Source organism: Sciurus carolinensis, chromosome 11 (assembly GCF_902686445.1).
Source record: "Sciurus carolinensis chromosome 11, mSciCar1.2, whole genome shotgun sequence".
In the NCBI taxonomy this organism is placed as follows: Eukaryota; Metazoa; Chordata; class Mammalia; order Rodentia; family Sciuridae; genus Sciurus; species Sciurus carolinensis.
Window position 1 is genome coordinate 66137363 of NC_062223.1, and position 21321 is coordinate 66158683.

The 21321-nt window shown below is 39.3% G+C and overlaps 2 protein-coding genes across 11 annotated transcripts in view; one reads left to right on the forward strand and one right to left on the reverse strand.

Annotated features, from left to right (window-relative positions):
• Rnf141 (ring finger protein 141) overlaps positions 1-11002 on the forward strand; it is a 27951-nt gene extending 16949 nt beyond the window's left edge. Inside the window, exons 5-6 of the mRNA XM_047516176.1 lie at positions 2755-2862; positions 7482-11002. Of these exons, the coding sequence (XP_047372132.1) occupies positions 2755-2862; positions 7482-7632 (259 nt within the window). The 3' untranslated portion in view covers positions 7633-11002. The remainder of the gene's footprint in view (positions 1-2754; positions 2863-7481) is intronic.
• Positions 9491-21321, reverse strand: part of Ampd3 (adenosine monophosphate deaminase 3) — a 126505-nt gene continuing 114674 nt past the window's right edge. For 9 of the 10 annotated variants that reach the window (XM_047516173.1, XM_047516168.1, XM_047516171.1 and 6 more), the window contains 5 exons: positions 19213-19376; positions 17961-18081; positions 16618-16791; positions 14762-14872; positions 9491-13804 (listed from right to left, as the gene is read on the reverse strand). In XM_047516173.1, the coding sequence (XP_047372129.1) occupies positions 13628-13804; positions 14762-14872; positions 16618-16791; positions 17961-18081; positions 19213-19376 (747 nt within the window). In that variant the 3' untranslated portion in view covers positions 9491-13627. The remainder of the gene's footprint in view (positions 13805-14761; positions 14873-16617; positions 16792-17960; positions 18082-19212; positions 19377-21321) is intronic. The other variant, XM_047516175.1, reaches the window with a different exon arrangement.

A 21321-nucleotide genomic window follows, 5' to 3' on the forward strand; every position in this document is an offset into this window, starting at 1 on the left:
CATTTCCTGTTTATCTTTAGCTTTCAAGGCTTAGGCTTTTAGACAAGTGACATGCCCAATGAGGTTTAGAACATGGTAGGTAGTGTTTAGGCTTATCTTTCCTTTACTTTAATAAAGTTAATCTTTTAAAGACAGGGGTCTAATTTTCTGCTTTTTTCTTCTCCCTCTTCAGAATGGTGAATTTTTTTAAGTGTTTTGAAAACTGAGGATGGTATTTACATATATATTTAAGCCATATGGTAGCAAACAAAAAGAAAGTAATACTTCTTTTCTTGTTGCAGTCATCTTAATGAAGGAGATAAAAGTTTTATCTCTTTTCATGTGCCCTTGAGATGGGGAAACTCAGTGACTGACTGGTTAGTTAAGGCTGCTTCTTGCCTTTGTTTGTTTTTGGCTCATAGTGATACCTTGCTAAACTATTTCATAGAAAAAGACTTTCTAAGTTGAAGAGGACCTTAAGGGACCTTTATGTAGTCCAATTTTACATCTGATGCATAATTTTATTAATGGTTTACATTTATTATTTACAGGATATTAGAACTCATTAAATACTCACAGTAACCCTGTGGGAGTATAAATATTGGCCTATGTCAGATGAAGAAAGACTTAAACAAACAAATGCCATGATTAGCAATTGACCTCACTGAGACTTACATTTAGGCCTGTCAATACAGCTATGCTCTAACCTCAGAGATCTTATAGTACTGTACTTCTCAAAGTTTACTTTTCACTGGTTTTGAAGAGGAGCCTGAGGTTCTGTCAAGACCCAAGGTGGTGCCAATGCTGCTGATCCTCAGATAACACTTTGAGTAGCAATATTCTACTTAATCATACTTGACCAAATAGAATATAACTTTTACTTGCAAGTTGGACTACTGCTAACCCCTGCAATTATGTGAAACTCAGTGTCTCTGAGAAGCAAGCCTTTCCATGCTCAGACAACTCCAGTGACTATGAAGTTTTCCCTTTTGCCATGTATTCCTCAGAGCACTCAAAACCTCAATGTCTGGAGACAGCACAGATTCTAGTACCAAGTCACCTGTGTTCAAATCCTTGATCCACTTTTTCCTCAGTTTCCTCATCTTTTAAAAGAGGTTAAGAACAGTAATATCTGTCTCAGAAGAATGTTGAGAAAATTTTGTGAGTTAATAGATATAAACCTCTTAGAACAATGCCTGGCACATAATATGTTTTAAGAATTAACTATCATTGTTATTAAATTGTAACAGTATTTTCCTTGTGTTCAGTGACTGTGCCCTCTGGAATTGTACTAAAAAACTCTGTTCTCTCTACCAGCCCTAAGATATTTGAAAACGAATCAAATTCTCACTGAATCTTCTGTTCTCCAGAATAAGCACCTCCAGTTTCTTTGACCTGTGTTTATGGGTCTCTTCTACATACTGCAGGCTTTCCTGGACAATCCTTTATTGGTCAATATTACATTCAGAATATGGGGTAGAGAAAATTAATTCTTCACTCTGCAAGTGGTCTAGCAGGATCAAATAGAATAAGACCCTTCCTTCTGATCATTGTGCTGCTAGGAAGGCAAAAAAAAAAAAGATGATGATGATGATCAGGTGAACATTACACAGGTTCCACTAGCAATTTCTGTATTTCCTGATTTTTATCTCTATCTACAATGCTGTTCTTGTAGCCCTGTCCTCTCACTTTTAAACCTTCAGAACACATGTACTCTTTGTAGATTCAGTTATATTCTCTGCAACTGTCATCCAAGCCTACATCCTAGATGAAGATTTGAAGACTCTTTAGAATCAGAGACCCTAACTCATGTGGGTCTGGTATAGACCTGAAAGACACTTAAATATTGAACTGAATATATATCATCAGTTTTATATATAACATCAGATATATCAGATTCATTAGGTTTCATTCCATTTCACCCTTTCATTTCAGTGGCTGATTTCTTTTTCCCATGACTAAAGCATAACATTTAATTTTAATCTATTACCACATTCTAATGATTTGTCTTTTGTAATGCTCCTTAAACCAGGCTCTAATTAATCTCCCAAGTGAATTGCTGAAATAAGGTCCTAACTGGTTTTGCTTTCTAGGACTATCCCTATTTTGTACTCCCAATTAATCTTCTCCTTGAGAAAGAGAAAACGGATATTTTGAGCTGAGTTACTAAGGTTGGAGTTTACAAAACTCAGAAGAGCATCCCAGGAAAGGAAAATGCTATGTGCAAAGGCTTATGGCTCGTTCAGGGCACTCTGAATTGTGGCTGAAGTAGAAGGTTCAACATCTTTCTTCCCAAGAAGATGAAAGAGCTTCTTGAGGACAGAGATTTTGTTTTCTATCCCTTTTGTTTACTTACATGCCCACTATCAGTATCAGCATTTCAAGGTTCTGATTCAGGGTTCATACTTTAGACATTTTTGTATCCTCTGTGATGGGTAAATCATATATTGGTTGAAATTATTTGTACAAATTCAGTATGATTAAATGGACTATTTTCAGAAAGGCATGAATACTTCCAGTTTTTGTTCATGTTTTGTTTTCTTTAACCATCACAAAATTTATCTTTTATCCAGTCTTTATGAAATTTATCCCTTAGTTTCTTCCCTAATATAATTTGCTATCTCTAAAAGATGGTAATTTTAGTTCCATATTAACTTTGCACATAAGACATATTGTGCTTTCTATGTGCTTTAATGCTTTTTAAGGCAATGAAAAAGAAGTAGAAATCATATGGGCAGAGAATATGTTTGTCCCAGCTCAGTTTTCACATTGCAGGGTGAAGCAGCTGACCGACGAGGAGGAATGCTGTATCTGTATGGATGGGCGAGCTGACCTCATCCTGCCTTGTGCTCACAGCTTTTGTCAGAAGTGTATTGATAAATGGTAAGTTATCTGCTGCCTTCAGGGATAGGAAAACGTCAAATGGAATAGTATATGAATAAACTTTGAAAAGTTCGAAAGTATTGTAGTTAAGTATGAGAGATTTCTATTCTTTAGTATTTTGAATTTTATGATATAACTCCTGCTAGTTAAAATATTTTTATACATAAATTTTATAAAATGTGGGACTGTAGCTTGGTTTTAACATTTTTGTGTAAGGAGATTGTGCCTGAATTTAATCTAAATCAAATGTTTTCCTTTTTCTCATTTTTTGTATTTATACGTGCTTAGAAGGAATAAATCCTTGAGTATTGGATTTGGAGAGAACTTTAGAGATGAGCTAGTCAAACTTGTTATTTACAAAATAAGAATTAAGCATTTTAGAGAATCTATAAATGACATACAATAAATTACATGTATGTGAAGTACAATTTGATGTTTCGACATACATATAGACCCATAATAACCATGATCACAATCAAGATAATGAGCAAATCCACTGCCCCCCACCAATTACCTGTATCCCATTGAAAAACTTCCTTCCCATCCTTCCCCTAGTTCAGGCACTTGCTAATCTGCTTTCATTTGCTGAAAGTAAGTTTGGATTTCATAGAATTTTTATAACTGGAATCAAAGTTTGTACTTATTTTTTTTTTTTGATCTGGCTTCTTTTAATATAATTAAATTTAGATATATCCACCTGGATAAATTACAAGTAAAAGTTCCTATATATATTCATAGACAAGTTTTTTTCTTTTTTAATTCATTTTTTCTGGGTTTTGTTTTGTTTTTTCTGTGGTACTAGAGATTGGACTACTGGGCTATATCCTCAGCCCCCTTTTTTTTTTTTTTTTTTTTTTCCTCAGTTCTCAAGGCAGGGTCCTCACTAAGTTACTGAGACTGGCCCCAGCTTTGAAATTCTCCTGCCTTAGCCTCCTAAATCACTGAATTACAGGTGTATGTCACTGTACCTGGCTCTTAAGTATTTCTATGGACTGTGATTTTTTTCCTGGGAAAATATATAGAAGTAGAATAGCTAGATCATATAGTAGGTGTGTGTTTTAACTTTATGAGGAATTGCCAATTATTTTCCAAGAGAGTCATTTTTAATTTTTATTACTACCACCAGCACTGTGTAAGAGTTACAGTTGCTCCAAGTCTTTGCCAACACTGGGTATGGTCAGTCTTTTTAATTTTAGCCATTTTAATCAGGTGTGTAGTAGTATCTCATGGTTCTAATTTGCATTTCCCTATTGACAGAAGATATTGAGCAGCTTTTTGCATGCTAATTTACCATCTGTAGGTTTTTTGTGAGGTATAGCAGGAGTTTTGTGAATTCTTTACCTGTGGGTATGCACATATATACACATGTATGTACATATATATATTTTCCAGATATATGTATGTTATCAAACACAGTATATGTTTTACACATTTTCTCCTCTCTGGCATTTTTCATTCTCTTTAAAAATGTCTTTGCAAAGCTTTTAATTTTGATGTGGTCAAATTTTTCAATTTGTGGTATACAGGTAGTGATTTTAGTGTTCTATGTAAGGAATCATTTCCTAACCTGAGGGTACAAAAAATACTATCTTTTCTCCCAAAAGTTTTATAGGTTTTTTTAAATTTTACATTTAGGTATACGATCCATTGTGAATGAACTTGTTGAAAGACTTTTTCTTCACTAACTTACCTCTTCATGTTTGTTGGAAATCATTTGTTCAAGTATGGGCCTGTTCCACTGATCTGTTTGTCTGTTTTACTCCAATACCATACTATCCTGATAATTGTAGCTCTATAATAAGCCTCAAAGTTGGACATAGTCTTTTGGATTTCAAAGGTCTTTTGGATTTCAATATGAATTTTAGAATCAGGTTATCAATTTCTATTAAAAAAACCTGAAAACATTCTGATTACAATTGTGTTGACTAAATAGATCATTTTGAGGAGAATTGATTTCTTAATAATATTGAATCTTTCAATATACAATGTATTTCTTCATTTACTTAAGTCTTCTTTGATTTTCCTGACCAATTTTTGACATTTTCAGTGCTGCATATCTTTGACAAATTTGTTCCAATTTTATATTTTATGCTATTTTTAAGTGAGTTTCATTTCAGTTTTAATTTTTTACTGCTAGCACATAAAAAGACAATAGATTTTTATGCATCAAGTCTTACACCCTGCATTCTTACTAAACTCAGTTGTTCATTTTGGTGTTTTTATAGATTCATAGGATTTTCTTCAATGCCTCAACAGTTATATAAAAAAAATTTTTTTTGATACAAAATTCTAGACTGAGATTATCTTTCTTTTCAGTACTTTAATGATGTTGCTTCACCCTCAACTTGCTTGCATTGTTTTCCCATGGGAAGGAAATATGTGGTCCCTTTTTCCTCTGGAGGTACTATGTCTTTTTCTCCTCTGGATACCTTCAAGTTTTTAACTTTTCACTGGTTTTAAGCAATTTATATATGATGTGAGTTCCCCCCCACACCAATGTTTCTTGTTCTTGGAGTTTATCAAGCTCTTAAATTTGTAGGTTTTTAGTTTCATCAGTGTTGGAAAATTTTTCAGCCATTATTTTCTCAAAAATTTTTGTTTTCCTTCTTCTGGGAGCCCAGTTGCCATATTTTAGACCACTCGAATTTGTTTCATTTTGGATAGTTGCTTTTGCTATGTCTTTCAAATTCATTAAACTTTTTCTGTAATGTCCAACTTGCCATTAATCTCATCCAGTATCATTTTGTTTACCTTAATATTTTAGTTTTTATATCTGGAAGTTTGATTTGAGTTTTTAAAGTCTATATCCTACTTAATATAATTGATCTTTCCTCTAGTGTTTTGAATACATGGACTATAGTTATAACTTTTTAATTTTCTTATTGGTTAACTCTAATGTCTGTCAGTTCTGGGTTTTTTTATTGTTTTTTCTCTTCATTGTAAGTTATATTTTTCAGCTGTTTCTTTGTATGCTTGTAGTTTTTCATTAGATGCCAAAATATTGTGAATATTTCCTTTTTAGGTACTAGATATTTTTGCATTACTGTAAATATTCTTGGGCTTCATTCTGGAATATAGTTAGGTTGCTTGGAAACAGTTTGACCCTTCTGGGTCTTGCTTTTGTAATTTGTAGGCAGACCACATCAGTGTTTAATGCTAATTATACCCCACTTAATGAAGCAAGACCTTTGAGAATACTCTACTCAGTGCTTCAAGAATTATAAGGTTTTCTTGTCTGGCTAGTGGGCACAGGCAGTATCCCATGCCCTCTGTGAACTTTGAGTAGTGTCCCCTCAAATCCCCAGTGTCACATAGTTTCCTCATTTGAAGGGCAGACTGTAGATGTCCAGAGTTCTCTCTCTGTGTAGCTCTGTCCTCTCCAGTATTCTGCCCTGTGAACTCTAGCTTCCTTGGCCTGCAGAGATTTTGAGCTGTCTCTTCAACCCAGGTTGTCTGTCAGGTTCCATCTAGTTCTGTCCTGGCCCCATTCTTGCTCAGTGCAGGAAAACTCTCTCCAGGCAGTTAGTTGGGGCAATTACAGGACTCACTTTCTTTGCTTAGCTCTTCTTAGGGACCACTCTCTTTGTTGCCTAATGTCTAGTGCTTCATATGAAAACATTATATTACACCACTACTTTATAAATTTTGTCCCATGTATTAATTGTTTTTAGTGGAATGATAAATCTGGTCCTCATTGACCAGAATCAGAAGTTGTTTCTAAATTTTAATGTTGTATGTGCAGAAAAGCACACATAATTACTCATAAGATATCTCTGGAGAGCTAGAAATCAACCTGAATAGTATATGCCAGTTCTAGCTCTCACATTTAGTTTTTGGAACAAATTTCTAAATTTTTGAATTGCCAAAGAGCAATTGATATAATTTAATTATTCTTTAGTCTCATATTTCCCAGAGAGAGAAAAAGAAAAACAATTTTCCTTGTATATTTCTGGCTCAAATATGGTAAAATTTGAAAAATTTCCCAAATAGCATTTGACAAAAAAAGAAAAAAAAAAAAAAAACCCTTTGGAAAACATAAAATCTTATTTAAGTAATCATATACATATTCTTTGCCTATCAGAAAAATTATGAGAGATGAAAAACATTTTTCCTTGTATAATATATTTCTGGCTGAAATATAGTAAAATTTGAAAAACTTCCCAAATAGTATTTGACAAAAAATAAAATCCCCTTGGAAAACATAAAATCTTATTTAAGTAATCATATATGTATTCTCTGCCTTTCAGAAAAATTATGATACACATAAATTTAATTTCTTTTTTTAAACTTGAATGCTCCATTTTTATAGTTTCCCTAAGAAATCTTATTGATAATGAACCATAGGATCTTTTATCAGATATTTAAGCATAATTGTATGTTATACTTATGTCATAATTGAAGATATTATTTGGAAAAATGACTGGTACTACCCTTTCCTTCTGCCTTATTCCCCTGTCACTGCTAAGAAGTTATTCCTAGGGTAATGGGCTTCCATTTAAATGCAAATAAACATTTAGTTTACTTTTTTAAAAAAACATGTGCATGTATTACTTTTCAAACAAATCCTTTTTTAAAAAAGGAAAGAAAACAAACTGTTCTTGTTTTGACTTCCCTAATAGGAGTGATCGACACAGGAATTGTCCTATTTGTCGCCTGCAGATGACTGGAGCAAATGAATCTTGGGTGGTGTCAGATGCACCCACTGAAGATGATATGGCTAACTATATTCTCAACATGGCTGATGAGGCAGGCCAGCCCCATAGGCCATGACGTTCTGTGGGGGGAGATCTTCCTTTGCTATTGTGGGCTACAAATACATTGTGGTCACTGAGGACAAATGAAGGGATATCATGGCACAGATACAGAAAAAGCAATTTTCCCACCTTCTTATTTTTGCTATTGTGACAATATGTCCATTTTTTAAAATAAACCTCCCATGTCTTCCATTTTGGTAAACTAAAATTTGCTACTATTATAGATCATACTTCCCTATTATTTATCTGTTCTAATGTGTATTAGAACTAATTGCTCTTGAATCCTTTGGTGGCAGATAGCAGCAATATTTCCATAGGCTTTTTGACACTACAGTTTTTCAAGACATGAGTTCTGGAATCTTTTTTGTTAGGTTTATATACTTTGAATGTTGAAAAGTTGTAGCCATCTGAGGGAAATTTAAAATGACTAAAATGTAGATTACATCAAAGTGCATGTTACTACTTAAAACGTCTTTCTGCTGGAATCTAAGGAGTATTTATTATGCCCCCTTGTGGTGAATTATTGCTCCTATTGCTCCTTTTATAATTTTTACTTGAAATGTTCCACAGTTATTTCATAACTTTATATAACTTCAATGTGTTTTGGAACTATGTATTTTTTAATTTTTACTTTAAAAATCCTTTTTTTCTTTTTCTTTTTGCCATGCGGTATTGTTTGGTTGAGGACTATAAAGTTGAGGCTTTAGGCCTTATAAATGAATTTCTACTGGAGAACCTTCTTAGCTGTTCTGGAAATGCATTCCCAAAGCTGGATAACTAATTTAACTGACTTGATAATGCTCGTGCATTTGGGGAGTTTCAGGAGGAAATTTTTCTTCATTACAAGTACTAAAGTTTGTATTTCTAAATTATAGTAAGTCATTCAATATTCATTTATGGTGCTTTTATTTCAACTTGAAGGCATCTCTGAGATTTCACAGTCCTTGACTCTCTTGGATTACAAGAGAAGGAAAAGAGGGCGAGACTTTTTCACCATATTATATAAAATACCTCAGAAAACTAGGAGATAATTTGGCTTTCTTACTGCTTCACTATACTTCCTTTGAAAGTCTCCCAAAGAATATAATAATGAAATTATGATCTTCATTAGCACCTCAACCATTTCTTTAGATTTTTTGCCTTAAGAAGTAAAAATTTTAACATTATTTCAGCATATAGTAAGACAAGGGCTTAAAGTCTCCTTTAAAAAATGTTTTAACATTCCATGCAAATTTTTGACCTATTGACAAGTAACAAATATTCCTATTTTCCTAAGTACTAAGGTACACAATTTAAGTTGCTGCCTATTGATGACAAATTTTTGGATATTAAATTTTTAATAGGGCTGGGCACAGTGGTCTGCAACTGTAATCTCAGCAATTTTGAAGGCTGAGGTAGAAGGATTGCAAGTTTGAGGCCAGCCTCGCCAATGTAGTGAGACCATGTCTCAAAAATAAGAGGGTTTGGGGAGGTAGCTCAATGGTAAAGCACCCCTGGGTTCAATACCCAATACTGAAAAAAAGAAAATTAATAGACATGGCAAATAAAATCCATTCCAAGGAAAAATGTCTAGCTAATAACTTGATTCCTGATAGGAGCAGCTAATTACCAAATACCTAAACACTCACTATTGGGTGTTTATGCGAGCAGAATACTGGAAGCTCTATTATATCAACGTGGAGATGCACTTGATGATTGTGTAATCTTCAGAAAGTCTTTTACTCTTGTTGGTAGTTTCCTACTTTAGAAACAGGTTTTTATCTGTGGTTTTCATACTACTACTTCAGCAGTGGAATCCTGTTTTTCAAGTAAAACTCTTAGAATCCTTATGCAGGTGTGCATGCACATATTCTACCCCACTATATGTCATATTTTCTTAATTTTATTAATATCAATGTCCTTACATAAGCTTTGTGCACTATAATTACTAAATATTAGGTCAACCAGTGAAAACACAAAATACATTGGTGATACATATTAAAATTTGGTAACAAATTTGTATCATGAGAATTCTTTTAACTTTTTTTTAAATAAAAAAAAAAATTAATTCCAGTCAAATTTGCAGGTTCCTGAATCTTCTCCACTCATTCTTCTTATTCCATGGAACATTATTTGAAAACCTTGGGATAAGTGATCCTCTGAGATGTATCCCAGATCTAAAAATCTTAATTGTCATTTTGGATTAGTCTGAGTTTAATTCAGAGTGTCTAATTTTAAAATATTTCTGGAAATGAGCAATACTGCTTTCCAAGTTTTTTGATCTTTCCAGGTATAGCCAATGATTTTATCCCCAGAATCCTTCACCTTTAAAGGAATTATTAAACAGTGACTTGATATTGGCCACACCTTTTTATCTTGCAATATGAACTCCAAGACACTAACTGTTCTACTGTGAAAAATAAAAATGTTTTTTATTAGCCTTATTAAATGAACGTAGTTCTTTACTCACTTTATTAAACTGAGTGATAATTCTTAAGATGTGAACTTTAGGTTCTATTGTAATATCTAATCATAATCATAAGAGTTGTAAATTTGTCTAATGGATGAAATGTATGCTTTTTCTATTCTGTACAGCTTTGTCTTTTTAAATATGAAGTACTTAAATGCACTTACTATGATAGGAAATATGTGTGCCTTCTAGGATTTGTGAAATAGTCTCATGTATTCTGAGGAATTTGTTTTGTAAGTTATAGTTTTCCCTTCTAACTCAGTAACAAAGGGTTTACTCATAATGCTGTAGAACTTTAGTTTAAGAATATGAGTTTGACTATGTACTGAATTTAGAGGTTGAGAATAGTAGTATCTGTTTTATTCTTAGGAGAAACTGATTAAGTTGTGCAATAAATAATCTTTAGCTAGTCAATTTTAGCTAAATTGAGATTTTCTTATCTAATTTCATATTCTTAAATACTAAATATTTATATTCCTTAGAGGACTATTTGTGCTCTGAGGATTTGTGATGTTTATGTGCTATGTTCTGATAATAATTTCAAATTGGACTTGATTTTCTTATGTCCAATATATGTCTCAATAATAAGGCTGCTTGGAAATATCTTTTGGTTCAGTAATTTTTAACATTGGGAATGTAGGTTCATTAAAAAGCAGTCTGAAAAATTTGCATTTTTATCTGTTATGTTTTTGTTTTATTATGTTTTGTTGACATTTTGTTTATTTGTTATGTTTTGTTGAAGTTTACTTCATCTATCCAGGAATAAGAAAACTAATTGGAGATTAGAGAAATCAGCTGATAACCCACACTGACAATATATGACAATATAATATATGACAATATAATATAAACAATTGGCAGTAGAATATCATTTGTTTTCACATCTTTTTTGTCCTATTGAACAGTAAAAATAATTGATAAAATGCTCCATCCCGTGGTTGTTTGGTGTTTACCTTGTAAAATCATTTCCAAGATCCAAGAATATAATTAGAGATGCATCTTCAAATTTTAGTGTTGAGAAAAGACAAAAGAGGAAGTGGCAGCTTATAATTAAAATTTACTGATGCATATCATCATACTGTGGAGAAATTTACATTTTGGTATCAGAAGACATAAAAGCCTCCTCAGAGATGTATTTTGATAATCTTGTAGCTATTTATAGTCTTACTGTTATCCTCTTACTAAAAAGACATTTATTCTCTAGAGGTTGAGAGTACAGAAATATCCACAGAGCTGTGTTTATCCATGATTTGTGTTCCTTTTATTGGAGTTAATTACACCTGTTCTTTATAACAGCCATGGTTCAGGGATAGAACATACAGGTGTACACCAGTATTGTAGCACATTTACTCAGAAACATGTGAAGAGGAAACCAGAAGTAAAAGCCTTGATCAGTGCCATCCCAGGAGCTGAGATTTGTGTTCATGAGACAAAGAATAAGGATGTTGACCATTTCAGTAATACAACTCAAAGTAACATGGAAAGCACACCTATTAACACGACCTCAGAGCCATTCCATTAGAAACCAGTATACAATTGCCTCTGATTCCAACTGCAAACACAGTGGAGAGTAGGAATTCACTTCCAAAAAGGCCAATCAAGACAACAGTGTAGTCAGTGTGAAGTGCTCCAGGAGATAGGTGCCTGGAAATATTGCAGGTCGAACCAACACACGTTGGCTGAACAGACTGATGTACTATCCAGGGAAAGGAACTTTGCTGATGAACCCCTAACAGGGCAGAAGTGAGAGGAAAAAAAGGTAGCAAAGATTTACCTTCTGGGTCTAATGAGCTTCGGTTTGAGTATTTTGAATTTTTCTAGTGAATATCAGCCATGTCTCTTAGTTAAAAAATAAATTAACAGTTATTGATAGCATTTCATTATGCCCAATCTTAAAGTAAAAAATATTTGGTATAAATATTAATGTGAGATAGTTTTAAATTATTTGAGTCACAATCCTAACAGACTATTTAATAATCAAAAAATACTTGATACAGATAAATTTACAATGAAAAACTGTACAATACTTGCTATGTTAGGGCAAATGTATACAAATGGAGGTTTTTAAAAAATAATCCCTAAGATAACAACAGGTTTCCATTCAATTTCATAATTAGCTGTAAGACAGCACATGTGTTTGCCTAGTAAAAAGATTACATTTATAGATCCGTATGCTATTTTGACCACTGGGGGGGCAGGCATTATAAAGTCACAGGACAAGACAATCTAAAGTCAATATACATGTTCCCAAGCAAAAACAGAGTCCTTTTAGTTTTGAGTATTTTGTTGAATACTCAGAGCACATATCCTTAAAAAGTTGCCAAAAGAGAAATTCATTCACTTATTCCATATGCATTTATTGAGCACCTACTATGTACTAGGCACTAGTAACACAGATGAGGAATTCTTTGATAAAGTTTAACTTCAGATTGGTCATAAAAATGCTTTCTATCTGGCTCCTGGGACCACTCGATCTTCTGAAGAAATCTTCGTATCAGGTAAGGGAGAATTTTGCCTTTGAAAAAAATGCACCAGGTTATAGTAGTTTAAAAAGAAAAATCATTTGTGAAGTGTCATGGAATAGCAGGGAAAGGACTGAATTGGAAATAAGGAAACCTAGTTCTAGTCCTGTTATTTATTAACTGTGTGACCCTAAGCAAACAAATTTCACTTCTCTGACCAAACTCTTCATGGGTAAATTAATACTAATTGGGCTACAGTCATAGGATATTAAAACCAAAAGGAACAGAGATTATCTGGTTCTGTATTTCTCAAAGCTTTTAATTTTCAAATGAAAATATGTAGTAGCCCCAGTGTAAAACTGATGAAAGCAGAGTCACGTTGACAGCCCCTGAACCTCATTCACCCCATCTCTTCCCTACCCCTGGAGTTGTTCCTGAGGATTCACAGAACACATTTGAAAATACTTGTGTATCCAAACTCTCACTTCCCAGATGAGGAAACCAAAACAGAATAGGAGTGCCCATGTAATGAGTACACTTGGCTTCCTGACTAGAAAGGAAAGTTAAATAAACAGGTTAAATTCATTTAAAAAAAAAAATACTGTCAAGAAAGGAATCTTCTATTTTCTCTCAAAGTAGCCCCTTTATGAAAGGGAGCTTTGAAGTGATTTTGTTTAAGGCAACCAGCCAGCCAAAGGCTGAAATGAACAACTACCAATTAGCCTGCAAGGCCTACAGAGAGAAGTGGCAGAAAACCACACAGGCCTCATGTCACTTGGCATTTGACCATGGATAATCCTGGCCCCAACTCTCAAGCCCCAGCAGTTACAAGAGAAATATGTGGAAAATTAGGAACAAGTACAGACTAGTGCCAGCTCCCAGGTACCCAAGGAAAAGCTGCCACCTCTTACTCAGAAATACTAACAGAAGTGGGCATGTCTGATCATAAAATGAACAGGGCGACCAAAATCACAAGTTTGAAATTTCTTCGTACTCATCCTCTTTACAGAGGAAAACCCTAGTTTGGTATCTTGACCACTGTTAGCCATCGCTGACCTGAAATTAAACCAAAAGGTTAAGATGCATGTTGAGTGCAGGACCTATTTGGTCAGGGCTGTGAACTCTTCTGATTTCATGGCATCAGACAGGAAGCTGAGCTCATTGCATAAGGTCTCATAACGGAATGCCATCCGGATTTGAGCAACATTTGTCTTTCGAATATCATTTCCCTCGGGTCCTTCTTTGTAATAATTTTGTCCCAAAAACTTTTGCTTTTCCTGTGGACCAAGAGAAATAAATAGATTCACTTTCTATATCCACATGGCACCTTTGACATTAGCCATGGCATACAGAGTAGTCCCCTGAAGCAGATCCTTCATAAGGACTCATAAAATTCCTCCTGGCCTCTGTGTCCCTGAGGATGTCACCTGACAGCCTGTCATTCATTCCTATGATTTCCTTGATCTGAAAGGGAAGAACTGTAGAACCTGCCAGGGATGGAGACAGTAAGGTAAAGATGTTAAGTACCTCCTGTGAGCTGACAAGGGCAGACAGGTTCTGGAGAACTACTACACACAGAATCGTGAACCTCTGTTCCATGTATCATCATCCCAAGCATAGCATTGTTACCTCTTCTTGTACCAGTGACATCTCCCAGAGGAAGTGTCCAGAGACCTGAGATAACTTCCAGAGTAGAGCTCTCAACTCTGGCTCCATATCAGAATTACACAAGGATCTACACAAACATTGCTGACGCCTGGGTCCCATCCCTAGAGTTTTTATTCACTCTAGAAACTAGTCGACTAGTTTGACAGTACTTAATGGCTGCTTTGTGCCAGGCCTATTCTGGGGATATGACTGGAATAAGCCTCTGCCCTCACAGAGCTCACTTTTAGAGAAAAACACCTAAGTACGTATTTCAATGTCAGTAGTGGTAATGTTATAAAGAAAAACAGGTTAAAGGAATAGAGGAGGATGGCAAGTGTGTGGCTATCTTAGAGTGAGTGACTAGGGAAGGCCTCTCTAAGGGGGTGACATTGAGTATAGTCTGAAAAGGATGAGGGAGCAGCCATGAAAGTTCAGGAGGTTCCTGAGGATCCTCCGAGAGCCCAAGAGACAGGGCACCAGAGGCCCTGCTTGTTCTGTTTGCCATGGATCCCCAGGGCACATGGCAGACATTCTTTGCCCACTTGTCGAAGGACAGGCGGGACAAGGACAGCCCCATCACACCCTACCTGATGCGAGAGGCCACTCTGCAGCACACTGTTCCTGGCAATCTCACACAGGTCGCACGTGCTCAGCTTCCACACTTGGGCGGCAATGGCATATTCCTCCATCAGTGCTTCCTAGATCCCTCCCCAGAGGACATGGATTAGATGGGAGAATGTCCATTTCAACCCTTCGCACATCTCGAGAACTGAAAAGGGCCTGCATTGCAGACTTCATTTTCCTTTCCTAGCTAGCACCTGAATCTTCACACCGTAAATCCCAAACTCCTAGGATCTTTTCTCTGTGAAATTGTAAGTTACCAAACAGAAATAAAAAACACCTCAGCATTTGGTTTTTGACCCGTACTGGACCTTACCATGCTCAAAACTGAGTGCCAGTCATCAGTGATGCCAGGTTCTGTGCTGGAGAATTCCTCACATCAATTCAATGTAATAAGAGTTTATTCAAGCAAAACAAAACAGAAGTGACTCATGAACAGGCCAGCTCCCTGAGCCAGGACAGACACTGAGAACCCCAGCCAACAATGTGATCCGACAGCATTTATAGAAAACCAGAAGACACAGAAAACAACTTCACTGGCTACAGCTTCATCAATTAACCAGTCAATTGTTACAGCTTCACTAGGTAACCAACCAAAGCTCAATTACTGATTTGTCTATATTGGTTTGGTCTGTTGGGCTCAGTACAGGTGCCCAGTCCAAATCCATGGCCTCCTACAAAATTTTTACTTACCCCTCTAGTCAGGCACATTTTTAGTAGCTGCTTTTTAGAGTTTCTCTTATTTATTTATTTATTTATTTTTTTTAGTTTCTCTTATTTAATGCACTATTTTGTTAAGATTTTTAAAGTATGAGTAAAGTTCTAAGAGAAGAAATGGAATATTAAATAAGAATGAGAAATGGTCCTAGTGCAAGCAGGGAGACAGTGTAACCCCAAGAGGATGGGCTTTGTGCTGTGGTCCTGCTTTGTCTTTTGGGATGTGAATGTCTGCCATGAATCCCTAGCCCTCCCCTTACCCACTCCCTCACCCACCACTGCCTCTGTCTTCTACAGCAGTGATTCCCAAAGTGGTTCTCCAGGCCCCTCTGGGACCCAAAGACCTTCTGAAAGGTCCTCCCTTAGCCAACTATGTATCTTTGTGAGGCAATATTATCTTCACAAACTTTGATAAAAACAAATTGAATGCAGAAGCAGATATGGGAACCCAGCTGTCTTCTATTAAGATATTAAAGAGATTTGCAAAATTGCAAAACAAAACCACTCTTAGTATTTTTGTTTTGGGCAATAGTTATTTTTCATAAAAATTACTATTTATATAACAAGTTCATACTGTTATTTTTAAACAAATTAATAGTTTTAAATGTCATTAGTTTCTAAGATTTTTCTCTTTTCCCAGAAATCCAAAGAGTAATCATAATAATAGTATTAATAAAAAAGACACCTAATATTTTGAGTAAATGCCAAATGCAGACATATTAGACTATTATTTTTAGATTCTATTTTCTTAATGAATTTCTGCAGGAACATAGAGACAATTTTATGCCCATTTGATAAATGAAGAGGAATAATAATACAGAGAGGTCTAATAACTTGACCAAGGCCACAGAGCTAGTAAATATCAAAGAGAGGGAAAATGAAGAAAAGCAAAGAAATGTACTTATGCCTTCAAGGGTTCAAGGACCTCAAAGAGGGTTCCTGAAAAAAAGATTTTTCCCTTACCAGGGGCTCACCCTTTTTCTTCACTGGGACACCAACCCCAACCCAAAGCCAAACTGAACCATGGGTGCAGGTACCCACGTGGGAAGACAGGCCGAGACCAGTGTCTGCTTGGACACAGCCGCCCTTCCCCCAGAGCCCTCACCTTCGTGTAGTGGAACTGCATGGGGTCATCGGTGGAGAGAGAGATGTGTAGTCCCTTGTGCAGGAATTCCCGCAGAGGGTTCTTGGAATATTCCAGGAAAAGGCTGTTGTTGCTAAGAGGGGACATGGCAATGGGGATCTGAGCAAGGTAGTAGAGATACTGCAATACAGGACTCTGCAAAAGAACCACCAAATTCATGTGACAGGTGCCAGAGGTTGGGCAGTGTCTGTACAGGTCCCCAAGTTCCCCAAGCCAGTACACCTAACCTGCCTTCCCTTTCCTCCCTTTCCCCCATTCCTCATCACTTCCTCTCCTTCCTACATCACATGCCAGCCCTCAGGCCACAACCTTGCTACCTACTGTTTGATGTGCTCACTCTTGACTCTAGGGTGGAGGCACAGTGAGCAGCAGAAGGGGCAGTTGTCCCAACCTGCATCTTCATCTCCCCTCCCCCAGGCACTGACCCAAGGCTGTCAGGCAGGAGACACCCCATTTCTGTTGCTTTGATATCAAACATTCAAGTAGAGATTATAAATACTGCAGCCCCTCAGAGATGAAGGGCTGGACAGGGGCACACCTGGCCAAACTACAGTGATCTTCTCCTGTAGCATGAACCCACACAGAAATGTGACACAGGCCAGAACTGCCAGGACCAGGACAGGGGAGCATATGGAGCAAACTACATTCCTACTGCAGTGACCCAACATACAGAAGACTAGGCACTCGGAGTTCATGGAAGCATTATTTACAGGAGGGAAAAATTGGATGGCTGATGTGTGCCCACCACTGGGGACTAGTTGAATCGATTATAGACCAAGTGGCAGATAGTTCATCCAAAGCCTTTGGAATAAGGAGCTGAGTATTATGTTGCAGCACAGGAAATGGCTTACTATGCAATGTAAAGGGACAATGTAGGAACCAAATTTATAAATGCTTTAAAAATATGCTGTGGCTGAGCCGGCACAGTGGTGCACACCTGTGATCCCAGCAACTCAGGAGGCTGAGGAAGAAGGATCAAAAATTCAAGACCTGCTTCAGCAACTGACCAAGACCCTGTCTCAAATGAAAAAATAAAAAGGGCTGGAGGTGTAACTCACTGGCAGATGGCTTGTTGTAGATGAAAGAGGAAGTTGGAAATATTAAAAAGCTAATAAAGCTGTTTCTATGAAGTAGTAGCAATAAGGGTTTTTTATTCATTTCTCCATTTTTCAGAAAATCTAAATTAAAAATGAAAACCAAGATGACTACAGACAGCCCAGCCCAGACACAAGCCCTGGCCCAGTAGCACTAGGGGCGGGGGTAATCAGCTGCTGTGGGGCAGCTCCCCTGAGCGGCTTGTTTACCTTTTTGAGGAGCAGCCCGTGGGAAATGTTGTCGGCAGTTAGGAAGGCAGACACCAGGTGGGTGATGGAGCCAGCCTCCCCACAATGAGGCCGGAACAGGAACGTGCTCAGGCCTCGTTCCCTGTAGGAGAAGGGAGGCCCTGGGTCAGGAACACCCCTGGCTCACTTGGCCTGGGGTCCAACCCTCAGCCCAGGATCTACTTCAGGGGAGGCTGCACCCATGGCACAGCACAGCTGACCCATGCATTCTAGCAATAACCCCTCCTAAAATTCAGAGGCCCAGGCCCAGAGCCCCTCAGAGCCAAGAGTTACGATCTCCAGGGGCAGACAGGTGCCTAATGATAACCCTGGCCTGCCTTCTGCCCACTCTTGCCCTTTCCTTCCTCTCTAGACCTTGTTTCCCCCATTCATGAGCCTCCAGCATGAAACACACCCTAACAAAACAAGTCCAACCTCTGTTATAAAAGTGGGCAAACCAAGGCCCAGGGAGTGAAGTCTGTGTTCAGTGAAGCTAGTGAGCAGGTCCATGGCAAAGCTAGAACGAGAAAACCGGGATCTAAAAGCTCATCCAAGGACGGCCTCCACCCCAATTTCAGGGCTCTTCCTTAAACCATGGCCCCGTCCGCAAGCTCCACGCCTACTAGCTTGCACTGGTTGAGCCTGAGCCATGGGGCCCCCATGCCCAGCAGGGGCAGGCGGTGCAAGACTTGCATGGAGAGGAACGGCCCCATGCCCTGCTGCCTTAGGCATCTGATTCCCGCCCTGTGTGCCTGGTGTGTGTTAGAGGGCTCCTGTGCACGTAAGACCACCCCTGAGGCACAGCTGGATTGAGGCTGCTTTCCTCCATTGGTTGACTGGTGCTTACACTGTGCCCAACACATTGCAGCTGCAATAATTTTTTGCAAACACAAATGCATGTGAGACACTGTTGGTGTTGAGTGAACATGCATGTGTGCTGGCATGTCCTGTTTCTGTTGTCTCAGGGACACATGGAGGTGTGTTGGTGAGTGTGTACCTATGACCTGTGTGGTGTGTAGCTTCACTGTATATATGCACATCTACGGGCATGCGTGTTGTGGACATGCCAGCATGCATGTGCAATTGTGTGATGCATGCCTTGGGTGGTCCTGGGGGGTATCTTTGTGGGCAAATGGATGTGTCGGTTGAAGTGTACATAGATGAGTGGATCGCATGCGCGTGGGTGTGTGCCAGCGGGTGGACACAGGCTCGTGCGAGGGCTGGCCTCACCCACCTGCGGAGGTTGTTGAGCACCATGATGTTGGCGTACATGTAGTACAGGTAGTAGCTGTAGGGCGGGTTCTGTTCACTGGTCCAGATGTCTGGATTGGGGCTCTTGTCCGAGAACATGTGGTCGCTGTGCTTGGACTCATCATCCACACTGTCAAACCCTGTCACCTGGACAGAAGAGGGGGTCCTGAGCATCAAGCCAAGGAGGGACAGGTCAGGACTCAGGCTTGGCTCAGCTTCCCGTGGCTCAGAGCTGAGCTTTTGAGGGCCTAGCAGCTCAGGTCTCTCAGGTGCACATCTCATCTAGGGACCCCAGGCCTGACTGAGGCCACTTTCCTCCCAGGGATGAGGACTGGGTACAGTGCCACGGTCTGGTCTTTTAGGGCTTCCCAAGGTCCCTGTAGGCCAGGCTGGAGAGTGCCCAGTCCCTGTGTGGTAGTGACAGTGGGGGAAACTCAGGCTGGACCAGGTGAGAGTGTGGTCCCCAGACCCACTGCCCATCTTGCTGTGCCACTGCGCCAGCAGTAGTAGTAACAAGCTATGAGGGGGAAAGGGAGCCACTGTCTGTCATGCACCTACTGTACACCAGGTCCTGCTTCAAGCTCTTCACACACACCAGCTAACGTAATACTTGGAGCAACACTGTGGGGGAGGGGCTGGCCGTGAGCCCCATTGTAAAGTTGACCAAACCAGGGCCATAGTGACTTAGGAAGTTGCCTGAGCAAGATGACCCACGAGGGCCCTAGGTCTGGATTCTTTGGGGCCTCAGGTGGAGGATACATTGGGACATGTCCCAGTGTGGCTGTGAGATACTAGCTGAGTGCCTCACAAACAGACCAGAGGCCCACTGTCCAGGCTGAGCCATTGTTCCCAGAGGTAGCTCTGCTAGCTGAGGGGAACTGCCCTCTGAACCAGGTCAGAGGGACCTCAGAGAGCTCCCTCTTCTACTGCAGTTAGACCTCAACTGGGACTCATCTGTGGCCCTGGGGGCTTACCCAGGTCACTGAGGTTGGACTCCCAGAGCCTCAGGCTAATCCCAGAGACTGGGCCCTGACCAAGAATGTCCCTGCAGAGGACATAGCTCTCAGCCAGCACTTAGGGGAGGTCTGCCAACAGCCTCCCTTCTTTTACTCAACCATAGCAGGACTTTGGGGAGGATCCTGAGCACCAGGCAGGAGAAAGAATGCTTTCCCACTTTATGCCACAACTGACCCACACTAGGGACTCCCAGCCTAGGCCCCAGTCCCAGCCAGGTCTGCCAGCCTCTCTGGTGCCTACATGGGCAAGGAGGGATCCTGAAGAGCAGGGAACAAGGGTCTTGGCCAGGAACTTCCTGTCACAGAGCCCTGTATTCAAGGAAACCACACAGTTCCCACTGTGGCTCTCAGCAGCTCCCGAATGGGTCTGGGAGGCTAGTGAGGACCTCTAGCTCTGCTCTGCTCACTGGTGCCACCTGACATCTGAACATTCTGGCATGGAGATAACGCCATCCCCTCTCCCAAGCTCTGTCCACCCAGTACAGGGCCTCACCACTGCATCTCACAGGCTGTGATCTCAAAATAGGTCCAAACCCTTCTCAAGCCTGCTCTTCCCCCACGGTTGACAGCAGCCTCCAACTGCACCATCCACCCTCCTACAAAGCAGGCATCCCAGGCACCCAAACTCCTCCTTCCTCCAGCCTCCACCTAGGTCCTGTGAGTCTACACCAGCCCCTTCTTGCCACACCTGCCTCTGTCCAGAGCCCCGGCTCTGCCCCATGCAGGCCTCAGGCTCACTTCCTGTACGTGGGAGGCAACCCAGAACTGGGGTTCAGGGCGCATGCTCTGGCGTCAGGCCCTCCTGGATATGAATTCCAGTTCTGCCACTTTCTAGCTTTGTGATCTCTCTGTTTAATTTCCTGGTGTGTACACTGGAGCTAGTAGCTTCACAGGGTTGTTGAGGATTAAAGGAGAGACTGGATGGAGGGCCCTGCACACAGCGTCCAGCAAGAAGCACCCGGCACGCACACATTAACTCTGCTTATTACTAAGGGCGAAACAGATGTGGACGGTAACTGTGAGGCTGAAGTGAGCCCACGTGGTGGCGTACCACTAGGCCTGGCAGCTAACAAATG